Source organism: Galleria mellonella, unplaced genomic scaffold, assembly GCF_026898425.1.
Source record: "Galleria mellonella isolate WM207_F2 unplaced genomic scaffold, CSIRO_AGI_GalMel_v1 utg38, whole genome shotgun sequence".
Lineage (NCBI taxonomy): Eukaryota > Metazoa > Arthropoda > Insecta > Lepidoptera > Pyralidae > Galleria > Galleria mellonella.
Genome location: NW_026442090.1, coordinates 416,684 through 434,412, shown reverse-complemented (window position 1 = coordinate 434,412; position 17,729 = coordinate 416,684). Strand labels below are relative to the sequence as shown.

At 34.0% G+C, this 17,729-nt stretch overlaps 2 protein-coding genes and 1 long non-coding RNA gene across 5 annotated transcripts; 1 reads left to right on the top strand and 2 right to left on the bottom strand.

Moving 5' to 3' along the window:
- Positions 1-1,724: 1,724 nt before the first annotated feature.
- Positions 1,725-8,174, bottom strand: LOC113522987 (DCN1-like protein 1). Its single transcript, XM_026908844.3, has 3 exons — positions 8,019-8,174; positions 7,275-7,874; positions 1,725-4,058 (listed from the first exon to the last, which is right to left on the bottom strand). The coding sequence occupies exons 1-3, from the start codon at positions 8,019-8,021 to the stop codon at positions 3,864-3,866; spliced, it is 798 nt and encodes a 265-aa protein (XP_026764645.1). The 5' UTR covers positions 8,022-8,174; the 3' UTR covers positions 1,725-3,863.
- A 564-nt stretch (positions 8,175-8,738) lies between these two features.
- LOC113523073 (probable glutamate--tRNA ligase, mitochondrial) lies at positions 8,739-14,964 on the top strand. 2 transcript variants are annotated; one of them, XM_052897911.1, is made up of 6 exons: positions 8,739-9,193; positions 10,345-10,484; positions 11,857-12,071; positions 13,216-13,331; positions 13,759-13,868; positions 14,406-14,964. In XM_052897911.1, exons 1-6 carry the CDS (start codon positions 8,881-8,883, stop codon positions 14,940-14,942), a joined length of 1,431 nt encoding a protein of 476 aa, XP_052753871.1. In that variant the 5' UTR covers positions 8,739-8,880; the 3' UTR covers positions 14,943-14,964. The 2 variants fall into 2 exon arrangements, with proteins under 2 accessions (XP_052753871.1, XP_052753870.1); XM_052897910.1 differs by having other exon boundaries at positions 8,740-9,248; positions 10,289-10,484; positions 14,406-14,962.
- Positions 10,145-14,490, bottom strand: LOC128201304 (uncharacterized). Of its 2 annotated transcripts, XR_008253174.1 has the most exons (3): positions 14,363-14,490; positions 11,088-11,253; positions 10,145-10,421 (listed from the first exon to the last, which is right to left on the bottom strand). It is a non-coding gene; the product is annotated as an uncharacterized LOC128201304 (long non-coding RNA). The 2 variants fall into 2 exon arrangements; XR_008253175.1 differs by lacking the exon at positions 11,088-11,253.
- Positions 14,965-17,729: the final 2,765 nt, after the last annotated feature.

Below are 17,729 nucleotides of genomic sequence, written 5' to 3'. Positions count from 1 at the left end.
AACTATTTAAATTTTTTATAAAATGAAATGAAATTTATTTGATTGGGATTAAATTTGTATTTTGTTATTTTTTACTTTTGTATTTTTTACGTTTTTTTTTTTTTTTTTTTGAAGTCTGTTGATTTTATTTCAAATTTATTTATTTTTCCATTTTTAGTATATTTTTATATTTACATTACAAATTTTTAGGATTTCCTTCAATTTTCATGGGATCCAGATTCTGACTTGGTGACAAAAAAAGAATTTTCATAATCTTTTTTGCGATAGAATTATCCCTTAATTCCTATATAAACCTAACCGTTAAGGAGTTGTACTTCATCATCAGCTCATCTGAATATTACTTGAAAAAAACTACTAACGATCTAAACGTGCCTAATATTTCAGGAATTACCTCTTAACTCCTAACCGTTAAGGAGTTGTACCACCCATCATCAGTTAAACAACATAAGATGATGACTACCAAACGCAAATATCTGAATAGCTTTAGAAAGTACATGAAAAATATTGTAGGTGTCTATAAAGTATAGAGTTGCTCTCGATTTCCCTGGGATCCCATCATCAGATCCTGACATGGTGACAATGGGACCACCTCAAGATAATACCCCTTCCGACAAAAAAATAATTTTCAAAATTGGTCTACAATTGACGGAGTAATCGCGTAACAAACAAATAAAAAAACATACAATATTAGTCGAATTGAGAACCAGCTCCTTTTTTGGAAGTCGGTTAAAAATAAAAACCTATATTTTAAATATTAGTATTTTGTATTTTTCTTTCAAATTAATAGCTCGAAAGTAAAGAACAAAACTGTTCTATAACTAAAATAGATTGATAATATGAATTCTGAGTGTTTACTACGTTACACTAGTATATTTTATTCGAATTGATTGAAACCCGCGAGTTCGCGCTATCGACGATTTAAATCTAAAGCGAGTTAAGTAACCGACCTACTGAGTTCATATTCAACTGCAGTATTGACTATACGAAGTGAATGCGAGCTGATTCGAGCTGCGATTCGAATCAGCCACCATTTCAATTCGGTTTACTCGAATTCAAAACTATACGAGTTGGCCCATCGCTAAACATGATGTCAGTGAAGTTTAGTTGACATATTGATATGACTGACAATACTTCTATCAAGCCGTCAGTCTGAAAATTGTCATTTGTTTTTGTTGTTTTTTTGTTGACCGGCATTGTATATAGATAATAAATACGTACTTTTGTATATTTTACCAAAACTATATCGATATGCTCTGTAGGTAAATCACAAAACGGAAGCAAATTACCGACTAAATGTATAGTAACATCTTTAAAAATATCCAAGTTGTCTGTTGAATATGAGCCTCTCAAAGAATATAAAAAGAAATATTTCTAAGATACCTACACAATTTTTCAGGTGTGTTATAACAATTTTGGTAGTGCAACGATTTAAAATATTGCCTTACCTTCACATGGTTGTCAGTTCAATCCCTGATTCTTATTTTATGCTCATCTCAGAATTATTAATATGCGCCCATGGATATGAGTGGAGCTTTCAGTTATGCGCAAAAATATCTCTAAGAGTAGATTATACTCTTTTTAAGGTCACGCTCAGATGTTAAATACGTTTATTTATACACGTATTTGGGATGAAGTTTTTTAATTCCGGTCTATCAATATACATATCCGAGTAACAAGCACGAAGTTGCGGATAAAAACTAGTAATAGATTTTTTTTTTATTTAACAATTTATTGTATTTTAATACATCAATTTCTTCTTTTGTACATTAAAACTAAGTACCAAACAGCAATTATGATTTTTTAACATTATTCTAAAGGCAACAGTATTTTTAAGTAATATCCATCAAACAGAGAAATTATTAAAAATCAATGACAATATTTCACAAGTAAAATAATACATATATACTATACTCTAAATAGAGCAAATGAAACTATTTCTTGATAATCACAGATTGTGTTTAGTCGTTTAAAAAATCTTATACAGAATCTAAAGACACTTCTATTATAGATAATTAGTAACAAACTAGAAGATACCAATGGAAAATGATGGGAGGTAAATATTTTAACAATCCGCGAAAATTTCTTTTATGAAAACATATTAGTGCAATTTAAGCATTATAAACAAAATACATACAAAATGTGTGCCTTATTTCGCAGAGTTAAGGATGGGTATTCACATTAACATTTGAATAAAAAGTTTTTAGATGGATACATACAATTACAGTATATCGGCTTTTCTAATGCATTTTTTTTTAGTGCTTAAGATCATACTAGGTTCAATAAAAGTGGTTATAAATCCACCAACATTTATTTATCACTACATATTCAAAACAAAGTCCTCCGCCGCGTGGTCTCCAAAAGTTTAGATTGTGTATAGATGTACATTAATACTGTGTATAAGGAGGAAAGATTGATTGATTTTGGTAAAAATTAATAAACATTTTTTTGTTTTACCAAATTTTAAATTAGTCAGCAATATATTTATTTATTTTACACTTTATTGCACTGAGTAAAAAAATATAATCACAGTAAATATTTATTTAAAAAAATGATAACTACAGTAAATAATACACAATTGAGACTCAAGGCGATGTAAAAGCTTTTACAGGCGTGACTACGACGTGGTGCAATCTACGTCGAAACGTCGGCAATAAAGAAACAGGTATGTAGGTACTATTTACTTGTAAAAATTTTTACATCGCGTTAAATCCCGATTGTGTATTTACGAAATTAGTACAAAAGGAATATGTAGTAGGATTTAACACAGGTTTTGAAGCTTGAGCGCACTGAGTATGTACAATATTGAAAATTTTCTGTTTCCTCTCTTTTTTTAAATATTTGTTTTGAATTTTCCAAATAAGTGAAGATGCAATTTAAATAATTTTAGTTAAAAGAAATTGTCGAGTGTTGCCATTGTGGTAAATGTAAGACTCTATTTATTATCGACATTTAACAGGGTTGTCAGCTTTAAAAATTTTAGCTCTGCAAAAATAAGATGCACACAGAAGTTGCACATTTAATTGTTGAATGTAATGTTAAAAAGAAAAAATACATAGGTACAGTTTTAGTTTTGACCATTGATTTCAATGTATTAAAATGATAAATATTCAATATGAAAAAATCAAAAGCAGGCCCAATGAAACAAAAGTGTAAACAAACTAAGCATTAATACTAAATAAGTAATATCATTAGTGTATATACATATTTACATCTTAATTTTATTATTCTTACGATCCTCTAACCTATAACGTAAGAACCTTGTTGAAAAATTTGAAAGAATGTTAAAAATATTTCTTATATATCTTTTAACAAGAAAAAAATATTTTTCCTTGTGTTAAATTTATATCCTAGTGAAGGTTGGATCAACAAGAATCTACACAAAGAATTTACCTAACGGACGAATAGTTCAAGAGCACTATACAGTGGAGCGCAATATTGCCACTTTGTATTCATTAGTAGGACGCTGTAACTGACTGCCACAGATGTGTATTCTGTACTCATACATATAATTTAACTGACTGGCGACTATGTTTGCTTTTCTTGTACTCATTCATACACAATTGTCATGTATGTATCATATGGTTAATGCAAATCTCTAAATTTTCTAAACTTGCACATACAATGGTATTTTACTGCATCTCTGGATCACATGTTGACGCATAATTTAGTCAGCTACACAACTCGAACACGATTAATATAGCAAACCACTCAACTGTACACAGCTCTAGACTGTACAGTACAAGACGCGAGAGTAGCAGTAGAATGTAAGTCCTCAAGGTAAACGCGACGCTGCGTTGGCTGCATTCCATATCCACGTGTGTGTGAACCCTCGCGTCGCACTGCTGGTAACCATTGGGCGTCAGCTAGCCCGACGCAGGCTCTAGGGCTTTGACGCCATCTGCGGTGAGCCCCTGTTTCTGACACCACTCAACGAAGTCATCTATGAGCACAGGCCATGCACCTTCCGCATCGTAGTTGCTCATACCATCGTCGATTTGTGTAGCAAAATCTAATAGCAAATTCCATGTATCTTTTGGTATAGATCTTTTGTGGTTATCCTGTAATTAAAAATTATGATAATAAATCAATAGGTATCATATTTTTGTTTCATTTTACAAGGTGACTCAAAAGAAAGTTCACATTTTAAAAAATCGATAAAAAATTAAACAAGGAGTTTATTAAAAAAATTTTTATTACATATTAAAATACACTTTTTGTGAATTTATTTCTTGAAAATGATATCGTTCAAGTGTAAACCGTTGCGTTCACAGCATTCATTTAATCGAGCTCTAAAATTTTCTATGTCGGCTCGGCATGTATTGTCCGTGATGGCTGCCATTTCGTGACGGATATTTCCTTTTAATTGTGCCAAGGAAGTCGGTTTGATGGCATAAACTTTAGATTTGACGTAACCCCAAAGGAAAAAGTCTATAGGGGTTAAATCGGGACTTCGTGGAGGCCAATTTATGTCACCTCTCCTCGATATCAATTTGCCTGGAAAAATTTTACGAACTCGTAGTAAAGACCTGTTGGACGTGTGTGAAGTTGCTTCATCCTACTGGAACTATGTTCTTTGGTTATAACCAGAAAAGTTTTGCAGTTCAGGCACGAAGAAGTTGTCTACCATCTCCACATAATGGTCCGAGTTTACTGTAACTGTGCGTCCCTTTTCATTTATAAAAAAGTAAGGACCGAGAATCCTTCGCGTCGACATTGCAGCTAATACGGTCACTTTAGGCGAATGTAGGGGTTTCTGATGTTTGTGTTCTGGATTACTCCAGTATCGGCAATTTTGTTCGTTTATATGGCCATTGTGATGGAAATTAGCTTCATGAATTAACGTTTTTGTAAAACTCGTGTACGCACAACGCACGGTCCGCTCCCGAGAAACGCTCCATAGCGACTAAATTCCCAGAAGCTAGGCTACCGAATGACATAACCCCCCCCCCCGCGCCCCTCAGAATAGTTACGTTCACGCAATAACCAAAACAAATGTCACCTTTATTTTCAGACACCCTGTATTTAACTAGTGAGGCACCCCAGCTTTGCATGGGTAAAGGATAGATTTTTTTTTAAATAAAATACTGACCTTGTTAATCACTGATAATATAACATTCTGCAGGAAAAAGTATTTTTATAATGGTTTTAGTATTTTTCGAGTTTATTTATTACAAATATTTCCTGTTTATAATATTAGTTTAGTAGTTTATTGTGGTAAGTGTTTATTTTTAAATAAAAAATGCAGAATTAAAGAAAATTTTTATATATGACATATATATGTCATACCCAAGCAGCTATTGGTTCTTGCGTTTGGATTAAAAGCATAGTTATGATGTTAATAGTGACAAATTAAAATTAAAAAATAACCCTACTCTCTTTTCAGTTCAACTTATTTTAAAATTTTTTACTAATAATATAATAAAACTTTAATTAGATGAAGGCTGTATAGGAGATATTTAAAAAAAATTATATAAGATGAGATAGAAGTCAAATTTCTAGAAATATCACCTGTCTATTTGTTCCAGAATTACTTATTTATTGCATTTATCAGAGGGAAACTTGGTACAAAAGTAGTATGCATGGGCACCTCTGTCCCATTCATGTTTCTACCATGAAACAATTGTGTTAGCATGGTTGTGTTTCAGTTAGAAGCGTGGGATATGGCAGTGAGTTTATAGGGAATAACACCTGAATCCTCAGGAATGACAACGCATGGGCGGTATCATGGATGAAACAGTATACTCTGTTTTGTCCAAAGTACTACTCATGTCTTCAGCTTGTTTGCCATTCTTTCTTACATAAAAAAAAAATCAATATTACTAAAGCAAATTAAATATGGTTTTTATAGTTGTGTTCTAAAAGTCTAAATTAAAATCTGGTGTATATTTCATCTTAATATGTCATCTTGAAGTGGATATCTACTTCCATAATTGTAAATGTGCTAAGATGCGAGCAGAAGCAACTCCACAATAATAATAATTCCTGGGATCAATCATTGGTACTTGCCAATTGGCAAACAATCAAATACATTAATTTCTATTAGAGGAAAATGCATCTACAATCATACAGTTTCATCATATTGGCCTTTAAGGTTTGATTGGAAGGAGGGATTAGATAGATAGATAGATACTCTTTATTGTTTCCTCCAAAAGATTACAATAGTAAACTTATTATAAATATAAACAATTACAAGAAATACAACAATGGGAAAACAATGGGCGACCTTATCGCTACAAGAGATGCAATTAGCTGTGCATACTACCAGTCCGATTGCTAGCAATATACCCTGTCAGGTCCACCTTCACATAGTCCTCCTGGAAACCATTGTGCTGAATTTCAGGTGTATTTATCACAGTGGGCTAACTGACCTGCTTTTTCATTTTCACTTGTTATCCCTTACTGGTGGCCCACCAATATATACCGATAGTGCAGGCAGGGTTACCATTCCATTAAAAAAAACTGTCCACTGCTGAACATAACTCTCCCTCTCCCTCGGGGGTTTTGCCAGTAGTTGTCACGCTTGGCAATCTGTTAGGTTTTGGAGATGTTTTGAGGGACACTACTGCCTATCCCTCACACTCCCTTAGTCACCTCTTATGACATCCATAGCAAAGGAAGGGGTGGCCTATTCTATGCCAGAACCACAGTCTTATCGTTATTATGTCAACTGTTAATTGTCCACTGCTGAACATAGGTCCCCTTTATAAAAGGGGGTTTTGCTGTCATACATAAATTAAATAAAAAAATAATTTTCTTGTGAATCTTCAAATATACAATAAATATGTTTTGTTTGCACACTAATACATACTTGTTTACACTATTAAATGATTTATATCACAGTGGTGATGGTGAAAGTATTAGTACTTGGTATAATTTGGAATTTATTTACATATAGGATAGCTTTATACCTCAGAGAAAATTTGTACTTTAGGCAGAGTACTAACATGTTTCAATTACTTTATCTACTGCATGGATACTCTTTTGCCAAAAATAAAAATATAAATGTAAACATTGCATATAGGCATATTTAAAGGAAGGGGGGGGGGGGGGGGGAGTGAGAGTATATTTGGAAATCAATGTGAGTAAAGATAATTAAAATTTGGAATATAATGTTTATATAATTCATTTATCTCTACAAATTCAAGCAGAACTTGATAACATAATACAGAAAAATATTAGTCAGGGCTAAGAAAATTTAATTCCATTATAGAAATGGAGTTATTTTTGTTTTAAGTCCAGGATTTATGGAACAGAATAGTGACGTTTGTACATACCGTGAGAAATTTGCACCATGCATCTAAAAATTTAAATCTTCCTCTGAGTACTATATTCCAATATGCTATAGCCATATCAAGATCCAGGCCTTTTTGTCCAGGATTTTTTGCATAATTGAATGTGAACTGATAAAAATCTTTAAATTTGTTTGCATCCTTAATTTCTGTTTCGAGAGTAGGCAATTTTGCTTTTAATTTGTCAACACTGTCCGCTCCCAGTTCTAGGAGGCCCGTGGTGAATTCATCTTTAGTAAATTCACACTGCACGGCCGCTTTACACTTCCATGCTATGATTAAAACTAATATTGATTCTGGGCTAAGGTTCAGATCCTCCAGGAACTTCATAACTCCATCTACTGTGATTTTGTCGGTCTCCTGCTGGTCTCTATACTTGGCAAATAACTGTTCTAACTTTTTTCTATCCACTGAAGACTTCACTGGGTCCTTGTAGTACGCTTCGGGATTCTGAAAGTAATTGTCACTCGCGATATCGAGTTTCCAGTCGTTTTGCGACAAACAGTATATCGCAGTGGTCTCACTTGTCTGCGTGAATGCCACAAACTTTTTTACTTTGTCTCTCTGTGACGATTTTAGTTTATTCTGAAAGAAAACGCAAGAACGTCATAACCTAGGACACTGTTCAGCTGTCATTTTATAAAAGGAGATAATATACTTTTTATGAGATTATATTTCTTCTCCTGCTTTAGAAAAACAGTAAAATATTATTTTGGCATGATTACTCACCATTTTTGATAGATTATTATTATTTTATAAGACTTTCACTGTTATTTCGACATCGGAACCAAAGTGAAATAACAATCATAGAGATTTTATGGGAGTGTTTCTGTTATAAAATCTAAAACTCCTTTGTTTGCTTATATTTCTACAAATTTAACAATATATTGCTATATTATATTTGTATGATGTCTATTATTACATTTTATATCAGAGTTATATATTATTAATAATCCTTTAAAGAATAATAACAAAATAAATTTATTTATTTTAACTATTAAAATGGTAGAACGACCTGATTGTAACATTAACTTCTATAGTTCGCGTTGTCTATGATTTACGTTTAGAATTAAGAAAATTAATACGGCTATTACAAATTTCGCCGATAATGGAACTACATAATTAAAAATTTGAATGAAATTTGATTAAATAATTATTGACAATGAAATCTATTTATAGTGATTTATAATAATTTGATTAAAATTGTGTCTTGCAAATAGTTGACTTCAAGATGCTACTAACTGATGTGTTATTTTTACATACAAGACTTTATATGTTATATACAAGTTTAAGTATTATTTAAATAATAATATTAAGATAGACATGACAATTGTATTTCAACAAATATACCAACATTTAAAATGTACATAACTGTATATACACGTTATAGTTAATGATCTGCGATGCATGTATAAAATTTCTGAACTTAGAAGTCAACAGCTGATTGCTCTCATTTTGACAGTTACTTATTTTTTGTATACCAACTTTGCGTAATATAACCTCAAATATCTTAATCAATTCTTTAATTTTTGAAATTAAATTTAATAATTATTACTAATACACTTTTAAATGGCACAATACACACTTATTTATGAGTTTTGTATTTAATTTTGATATCATGCGACTTAATATCATAAATCGTTTATTAGTTTTACCTACACTTAATGTTAGTAAAAGAAGATATGCAGAGAGACCTAGAGTGAGGTTTGCTCCAAGCCCAACGGGTTACTTACATCTGGGTGGTTTGAGAACAGCTTTATATAATTATCTATTTGCTAAATCCCGTAACGGAGTATTTATTTTGCGAATAGAAGACACTGACCAGACGAGAAAAGTGGAAGGATCTGTTGATGCTTTGATAAAGGACTTAGAATGGGCTGGGATTGAATATCACGAGGGCCCTGGTAAGAGTAATAAATATGGACCTTATGTACAAAGCGAAAGATTAGAGATTTACCAGTAAGTGAATATTTCACAGATTTTTAATTGTATTCATAGTATTTGTGGGAATTACTTGTAGGATCATTTAATATAGTCGTGGTAAGTCAATTTAATACAAATATATTTTTTACACAATTTATGCAATTAAAATAAATTTATAATTTATTTGAAAATATTGTTAATGTGAAACCTGTGCACTTATGACATACCTATAGCACTTGGGTATTCTAATTATTATTAGGTTAAAATTCAATAACTTACTGATAGTATTTCTTCAGCGATTTAATTAGGCACATAAGCTGGAGAGTAGAGAGATATGGGATCGAATCCCATTAGATCGAGTTGTTCAAAGGTATTTTTAGAGGCAAAATGCTTGTCCACCTTATAATGATATAATAATAATAGAAGAAAAAATAGAGAGCAAATCTGGAAGGGGAAGATCAAAGTATAATTACATGTGGGTATAGGAGGTCAAAGATATGGCCTGGGATAGAGCTGACTGGTAGAAAATGCATGAATTAGTTGTACTGACAAGAGGAAACTTTTAAATGAAAGAAAAAATATGTATGCACTGGTACCTCTTTGTATAGCAAATATTAAAGTATATATTTTTTTTATTTTTATATCAGTTGTTAACTGGTTATTGGGGACTGTTCTCTTATGGGGAGTTTTGCGAGTAGTTGCCACATTTGGTAGGTGGTTTGGCAACCGCAATCTGCCTTTGGTGATGTTTTAAGAGGTACACTACTGCACCATCTCTCAACCAAACCTCGACTAAGAGAATCTAAGTTCCCTTAGTCACTTCTTAAATCTTACAATGCCTATGGGAAAGAAAGGTTTGGCCCATTCTATATCACAATTAAATGGCTACCTAAAATATATATTGTAGTTCAAATTTTAATAAAAGACCAAAATGATAGTTATATTCAGTTTTTGTATTTCATTGTTTTTCTGTGTATAGATTTATATACAAGAAAATCTGCATAAAGGTTTTAAGCAATGAACTTTCTCTATAATTATGAACATTTCTGTTTGTTAATAAATAAAAAATATTTCAGAGATCACATAACAAAGTTGCTGGAGAATGGTTCTGCATACAAATGTTTCTGTACAGAGCGCCGTCTGAATGTACTCCGCAGAGATGCGGTGAAGAGTCAGAGAGTACCAAAGTATGACAACAAATGCCGCAACCTTAGTGAACAAGAGATTAAAGACAAGATCAAGGCGGGCGTTCCATATTGTATTAGATTTAAGGTTCTGAAATTTAACATTTTTAAATTTCTTTATACATTAAAAACTCAAATAAGATTTATAATGTCAAATATATTTTAGTTACTGATTTCACTTACAATAAATTGAGTATGGGGTCATGGATGGGCTTAACCTAGCACTTCTGGATAAATTTTTAATCTTCATGATACCCCTCTGATGACGAAAATAAGGTTACCAAGCTATATTTTACGAGGTGCGTCAGATTAAATTACCATCTTTTTTTTTATACAACTTAGAATGGCAAACAAGCTGACGGCCCACCTAATGGAAAGTGGTAACCGACGTCTATAGATATGAGCAGTGCCATGGACATAACAGAGTATACTGTTTCGCCCATGATACCTCCCTTGCGTTGCCATTCCTGAAGACTCAGATGTTATTCCTCTGTACCCTGTAAATTCACGCCATATCCCACCCTTCAAACTGAAACACAACCATGCAAACAACTGCTTTACGGTTATTTATAAAATACCAACGATTATATCCTATCAGGTCAACCTCGATATGGTTCCCCCCCGAAAGTTGGCTTGATTGATTCTTGTTGAATACGTCAGGATTGGCCTGCTGATCTGCATTCACCCTCACCTCTAATTATTTGCTGGTGCTTTGTCAGCGCATTTTGATAGTGCATCAATCCATTTCCACCCATTAAAAAAGCACCAACAACGAATTTAATGCGTTCCTTTACTGATTCTATTGCGTCTCGAACATCAGCGCCTCCAGGTGTCGCCAGATCACACCCGCCTCAATGCTGTGTATTCATTATAAGCAGTTAGGAATTGGGGAAGATATCACAAAAAAATTATTCACTGAAGCTTTTTTTGAAATGATTTATGATAATGATATTTAAATAACATAAAATCGATTTATAATTTTGTTTTCGCTTTATTATAAAATGTATTATATATATTTGCATGCCTACATCGCTTAAGGCAGCTAGTAAACTAGTAAAAATAGGGGCTTTTGTTAAAAAATTTCAGATTTTTATATGCTACTTATAAAAGCAAACCGTCGCCTATAGATATGAGCAATACCATGCACATAACAGAGTATACTGTTTCACCCATAATACCATGCGTTGCTATTCCTGAGGACTCGGGTGTTATTCTTTGGTACCCTGTAAATTTACTGCCATATCCCACCCTTCAAACTGAAACACAGCCATGCAAACAACTGCTTCACAATAGAAACATGAATAGCACAGAAGTGCATAAGCAAACGACTTTTGTACAGTCTCCCTTAGATCTCTTAGTCTCTCTTAGATTGTTTATTGCAAATAAACTCATTTCAATTAATTTCATTGCAACAAAATCTGTATATTTTTTTATTTATTGTATGATAATTATTACTGCAGCTAACATCAGACTGCCAGGCCTTTGAAGATCTGATATTTGGTGGGATTGCATATGATGTATCAATGAATGAAGGTGACCCCGTACTTATGAAGAGTGATGGGTTCCCGACATATCATTTCGCCAACGTTGTTGATGATCATCTGATGGCGGTGACTCACGTGCTGAGAGGAGTGGAATGGCAAATATCAACAACTAAACATTTATTGATTTATAGGTAAGTTGTTTTTGTATACAAATAATTTGGTTTAAAAAATATGGTGGTAGACAAATATAAGGCCCGTCTGACCGTAAACGGGGTTACTGTAGTCTATGGATGCCTGTAACACCAGGTATGTTATGCTTGCACTTAATACGCCCTTTTTGAAGAATCCCATGCTGTTGTTTCTAGGGAAAGCATCAGCAGGGAGGTCATTCCACAACTTGAGTATTCGCGGGAGGAAGCTTCTCTGAAGAGAGTCAGAGTAAACTTTATACTTTTTTTTTATACAACTTAGAATGGCAAACAAGCTGACATCTCACCTGATGGAAAGTGGTAACCATCGCTTATAGATATGAGCAGTACCATGGACATAACACAGTATACTGTTTCACCCATGATACCCCCCATGCGTTGTGACTCCTTAGGACTCAGGTGTTATTCCTCTGTACCCACTAAATTCACGCCATATCCCACCCTTCAAACCGAAACACAGCCATGCAAACACAACTGCTTCACGATTGAAACACGAATGGGACAGAGGTACCCAAGCAATCGACTATAGATTTAATAGATCTCAAATGGATTGCAGGGAGTCAGTGGATGCAGGTGGCTCGGAATCGTTGTTAGTGGCAACCTGTAGGGGAGGCATATGTTCAGCAGTAGATGGTTAACAGCTAAAAGGATGATGATGATGATGAGATATCTATGTGGCACCTGAGGATCGATCGATCGCTTGGGTACCTCTGTCTCATTCGTGTTTTAACCGTGAAGCAGTTGTATTTGCTTAGCTGTGTTTCGGTTTGAAGGGTGGGATATGGAGTGAATTTACTGGGTACAGAGGAATAACACTTGAGTCCTCAGGAATGGCAACGCATGGGGGGTATTATTGGCGAAACAGTAAACTCTGTTATGTCCATGGTACTGCTCATGCCTATAGGCGACGGTTACCACTTTCCATCAGGTGGGCCGTCAGCTTGTTTGCCATTCTAAGTTGTATAAAAAAAAATGCTGTGAGTGTCCCAGAGCAATGTGTAAAGTTGAACAGCATTGATTTTCAGCCAGCCCCTCCTTTAACAAAATACAATCGGGTACAGCTACAATTGCATGTTACAAGAATATGTTTTTTATGTCAATACAAATTTGTTGTTGGTTTTGACAGAGCATTTGGCTGGACCCCACCGCGCTTCGGACACTTGCCTTTGATAGTGAATGCAGACGGTACGAAACTTAGCAAGAGGCAAAGTGATGTAAAAGTGGAAGATTACAAGAAGAACGGTATGGAGTTACTTTTTCTTTTATATTACGTTTGCACATTTCTTACTAAATCTCGTACAGAGTAGGTATAGAGGTAAAATATTTTTCTTTACAAGATAGAGACCTTAAGGTTCGGAAGAGTTGATTCCACAGTCAGGGAGTCACCCTTCAATGGGCCTCGTGATGGTGTCTCGGTAGACTTCAAAACGGGAACCCGCGGCACCGTCGCTTAGAGACGGGAGGTATATCGTCAGGTCGTTTACTCGGTAGGAGTTCCGCAGTACCCATATGGTCCCTAAGCTGTGTGGATTTGCTGATGCATTTTTCCTGATGTTAAAAAGAGGGGGGGGGGGGGGAATCACATAGTGATCGCCCTGGCAGGGTATATTGCTAGCAATGGGGCTGTTAGAACCCATTATTAATAATACTTTTCTCCCCTAAATTTCAGGAATTTATCCACTGGCATTGGTGAATTATATAACATTGTCCGGTGGAGGTTTCGACCATGTACCCGGCGCGGGGGTTAGGTTGAAGGACATGGACGAGTTGGCGGAGGAGGTATGAATTAAACCCACTAACTTCCCTTACTATGTATATATGTATAGTTTGTATTATTTTTTTTAATAGGTGAAAATGAAATAGTAACCGAAGATTCGCAATTTCTATTAAAAAAAAAAATTAAGAACTTGATATATATACTAGAGGACGAATTTTTACAAGTTGTTTACTTGACTACATCTGCTCATTTAATATTCTACGGTAACGCTGTTGTGTTTGCATAGTTGTGTTTCGGTTTGTAGGGTGGATTATGGCAGTGAAATTATAGGGTACAGAGGCATAATACCTTAGTTCTCAAGAATGGCAACGCATGGGGGGTATCATCGGTGACACAGTACACTATTATTATGTCCACGGTGCTGTTCATGACTATAGGCGAAGGTTATTACTTTTCATCAGGTGGGCTGTCAGCTTGTTTGCAATTCTAAATTGCATAAAAAAAGACAAGTAAAATATTTTTCGAGTTGTTTATTGTGAAATGTACAATGCTTTACCTGAAAATTCTGTTGGTTGTAATATATTCCCTTTGGGATACAGTTCCAGATCGACAAGATATCATCACATCCAAGCCGTCTCAACCCAGACCTTTTAGAAGAATGTAACAGGTTGGAGATAAAGCGGCAACTGCAAGATGAGAAACTCTCGAAAGATTTATCGAGTAAGCTAGAAAAATTAATCGAAACCAAATATCCAGAACAGAAGAAGTATGTCACAGAAGAACACATAAAATCCGTTCTGAACTGGGCCACAGCGAGGGTGACAAGGATAGAAGATTTAGCCAGTTCAGAGTTCGGTTTCCTGTGGATTCTACCGTCTAACACCGAGATAGATTTTGATAGGAACCTGTTAATCAAATTGTTAGACACACTGGAAAGAATAGAAAGGTTTGATCAAGAAAACCTTAAGGATCGCTTGAGGGAATTCTCGTCAACTAATAATGTGAAGTTTCCAACACTTATGAAAACTCTCAGGTCAGTGCTTAGTGGGCTCAAGGAAGGGCCGGGCGTCGCTGAAATGATGGCCTTGTTGGGCAAAGCTCAGTCGTTGGAAAGAATAAAGGCTGTTATACGGTAATACAGAGTTTTATTTATACTAAACAGTATGTACCTATCGACTTTTCTTCATATATTTATTATATACCCCGTAGCTTCATCTGCGTGATACATCTAGTATCCTGTGTTAATCAAATTTCATTCAAATCCATTCAGAAGTTTTAGTGTGAAAGATTACATCGTTTCATTCATCCATCCATTCATCGTTAAAAAGTTTTTTTTTATACAACTTAGAATGGCAAACAAGCTGACGGCCCACCTGATGGAAAGTATATTGTTTCAACAGAGTATACTGTTTCGCCCATGATACCCCCCATGCGTTGCCATTCCTGAGGACTCAGGTGTTATTCCTCTGTACCCTGTAAATTCACGCCTTTAAACCGAAACACAGCCATGCAAACACAACTGCTTCACGGTTGAAACACGAATCGGACAGAGGTACCCAAGCAATCGACTTTTGTAGAGTCTCCCTCTGGTTAGTTTCTTATTTATTCTATTAATAAAAAGTACAGTTTTTTAATGGGATGATAACGGAATGGCAAATCCGTCTGCACTATCAGTATACACTGGTCATCTCCAGTGATAGATGATTGGTGAGGATGAAGTAGGTCAGTTGGCCTATCGTGGGGAATTCAACAATAAATCAATCACGATGATTTCAAGAAGGTAATTATTAGTGAGGATGATAGGTGAGAATGCAGTTAAGTTAATCGGTCCATAGTGACGAATTCACCAGCGATTAATCGCGATACAGATATTTCACCCCCCCCAACCCCTTCCCTTGCTCGCTGCCGTGTGCTTGTGTGCCAGAACATCTGTACCAAGCGTTGTCATGATCAATACATTAGACAAACGTACCTGTCGATAGGTATGTTATCGCTATTGCATGTATGATAGAACGAGACAGCGATGTCGGGCGCCTACTTTCTCTTGTGAATGCTAATGAAAACGTATTTAGGGGGCTAATTAAAAAAAGAACAAAACAATATGAGTAACAGTATAATTTATTGAATTCTCAAATATAAATACCGAGAGAAAATATTTTGTTCGATCAGAGACAATCTCGAAACAAGAGTTTCTCGCTGTAAGGTAAAATCCAAATACAGTTATACCAACAACATTCTATAAAATATCTATCCATGATGCAGAGCAAAAATAACATAGTATTTTTATTATAATAAATATGGTTAGAATAATAAAAAATAACAATATATTTTCAATTTCATTTTATAGCTAAGTTTTTTTTTTCCCGCCAATTTTGTACGCGCGGATTTTAAAGTAGGAATACAATGAAGTAGACCACTCCTAGATGGCGTATCGAGATGAAACATACACCAGATTTTAAGTTTTAACAGAAAGTTTTTTAGGAGCACAACTGTAAAAACCGCATCCAATTCGTTACAGCTACTACATTTTGTGCGATATCCATACTGATGGAGAGAGAGAAAAATTTTTCAAAAATCATTGTTTTGACCTCTTGAGTCTTATTAAAACCCCTCATATTATTTTTTCTTAAATATCTCCCATGTACAGACAATTACTTGTTACAGTTTTACTATATTTGTAATATAGGTATATAAATGTACTATATAGTATATAACATATAAATATACTATTATGAGATAATAATAGCACAAAATAATTCTATACATTAGTAAGTCTGGAGTAGGCGGAGCTGGGTTGGCTGTACTAGCCACGACCTATACGCACAATAGCCCAAATGAGTGGCTTAGCACGGAATAAGAGTCCAATTTACATTTATAAGTCTGGAGTATTAATATTATCTTTTATAATGTATGACTTAATTTGACCACTTATAATGTGCACTAGTATAGTGAAAATGGCGGATTTAATTATAATTAGTGTTCACGTCCAGCTAATTTAATATATAATAATAAAAATAAACAAAAATGTAACATATACTATAGGGAGTACATACCACTTTTTATTTATTTAATAATTCCAAAGCATATTATGTATTTGTTCAATTAATAATAATTTCAATTGTTAATATTATAATTTATTAGTATTATTCTGTCACTTTAGCTCTACATCATAGAGGCAATCATTCAAGAAGTTTATATAATTTATCTATGGTTGCACATCTGGAATGTTTCGTAGAATATAGGAGTACCTATTGTGTATATATTTTTTTATTATACATATTTTTAATTTTTAAAAGGTACCTAATACAGAATAGAATAGTTAAAAACAGTTTCAATAATATTAAAGTACCTATAAATAAATTATCAACCAGTAAAAGGAGTATCTATGACACTTACTGGATCAACTAGGTGATCTATTGCTATCCCTTTTTATGGACTTAATTCATTAGGCCCCAAATATTTTCTTAATAACTAAAATTGTCTATGAATCGAATACTTTCCTTTTAAGAACGATTAAGGAATTATGGTCTTAGATTAAATACTAATCCGAATTAAAATATATTTAATGAACACTTCGTAGGAAGATTGCTGAATAACTCTCGAACACGTGGGATTTCGTGATTGTGTTGATTTTTTTATATATTAATGGCTTCACTATCGAGCGTATTTAATTTTTGAATGTAAGTGACGTAACAAATGCATGTGTATAGGCGTCGTTTTAAAATTAAATTTTAAAAATAAAATGACGTAACAAATCTTTAAAAAGCTTTCGCGCCAATAAATTATGCAGTAGATATATTAACTTAATTATATTTTTCGTATAATCCTCGTACTTTTCTCAATTTTTATAATAGCGATTGGGCCCAATATGAAACTCCTTTTTGGAATTAGTGAATAATGATTGTCGGAAATTATGATGGTAA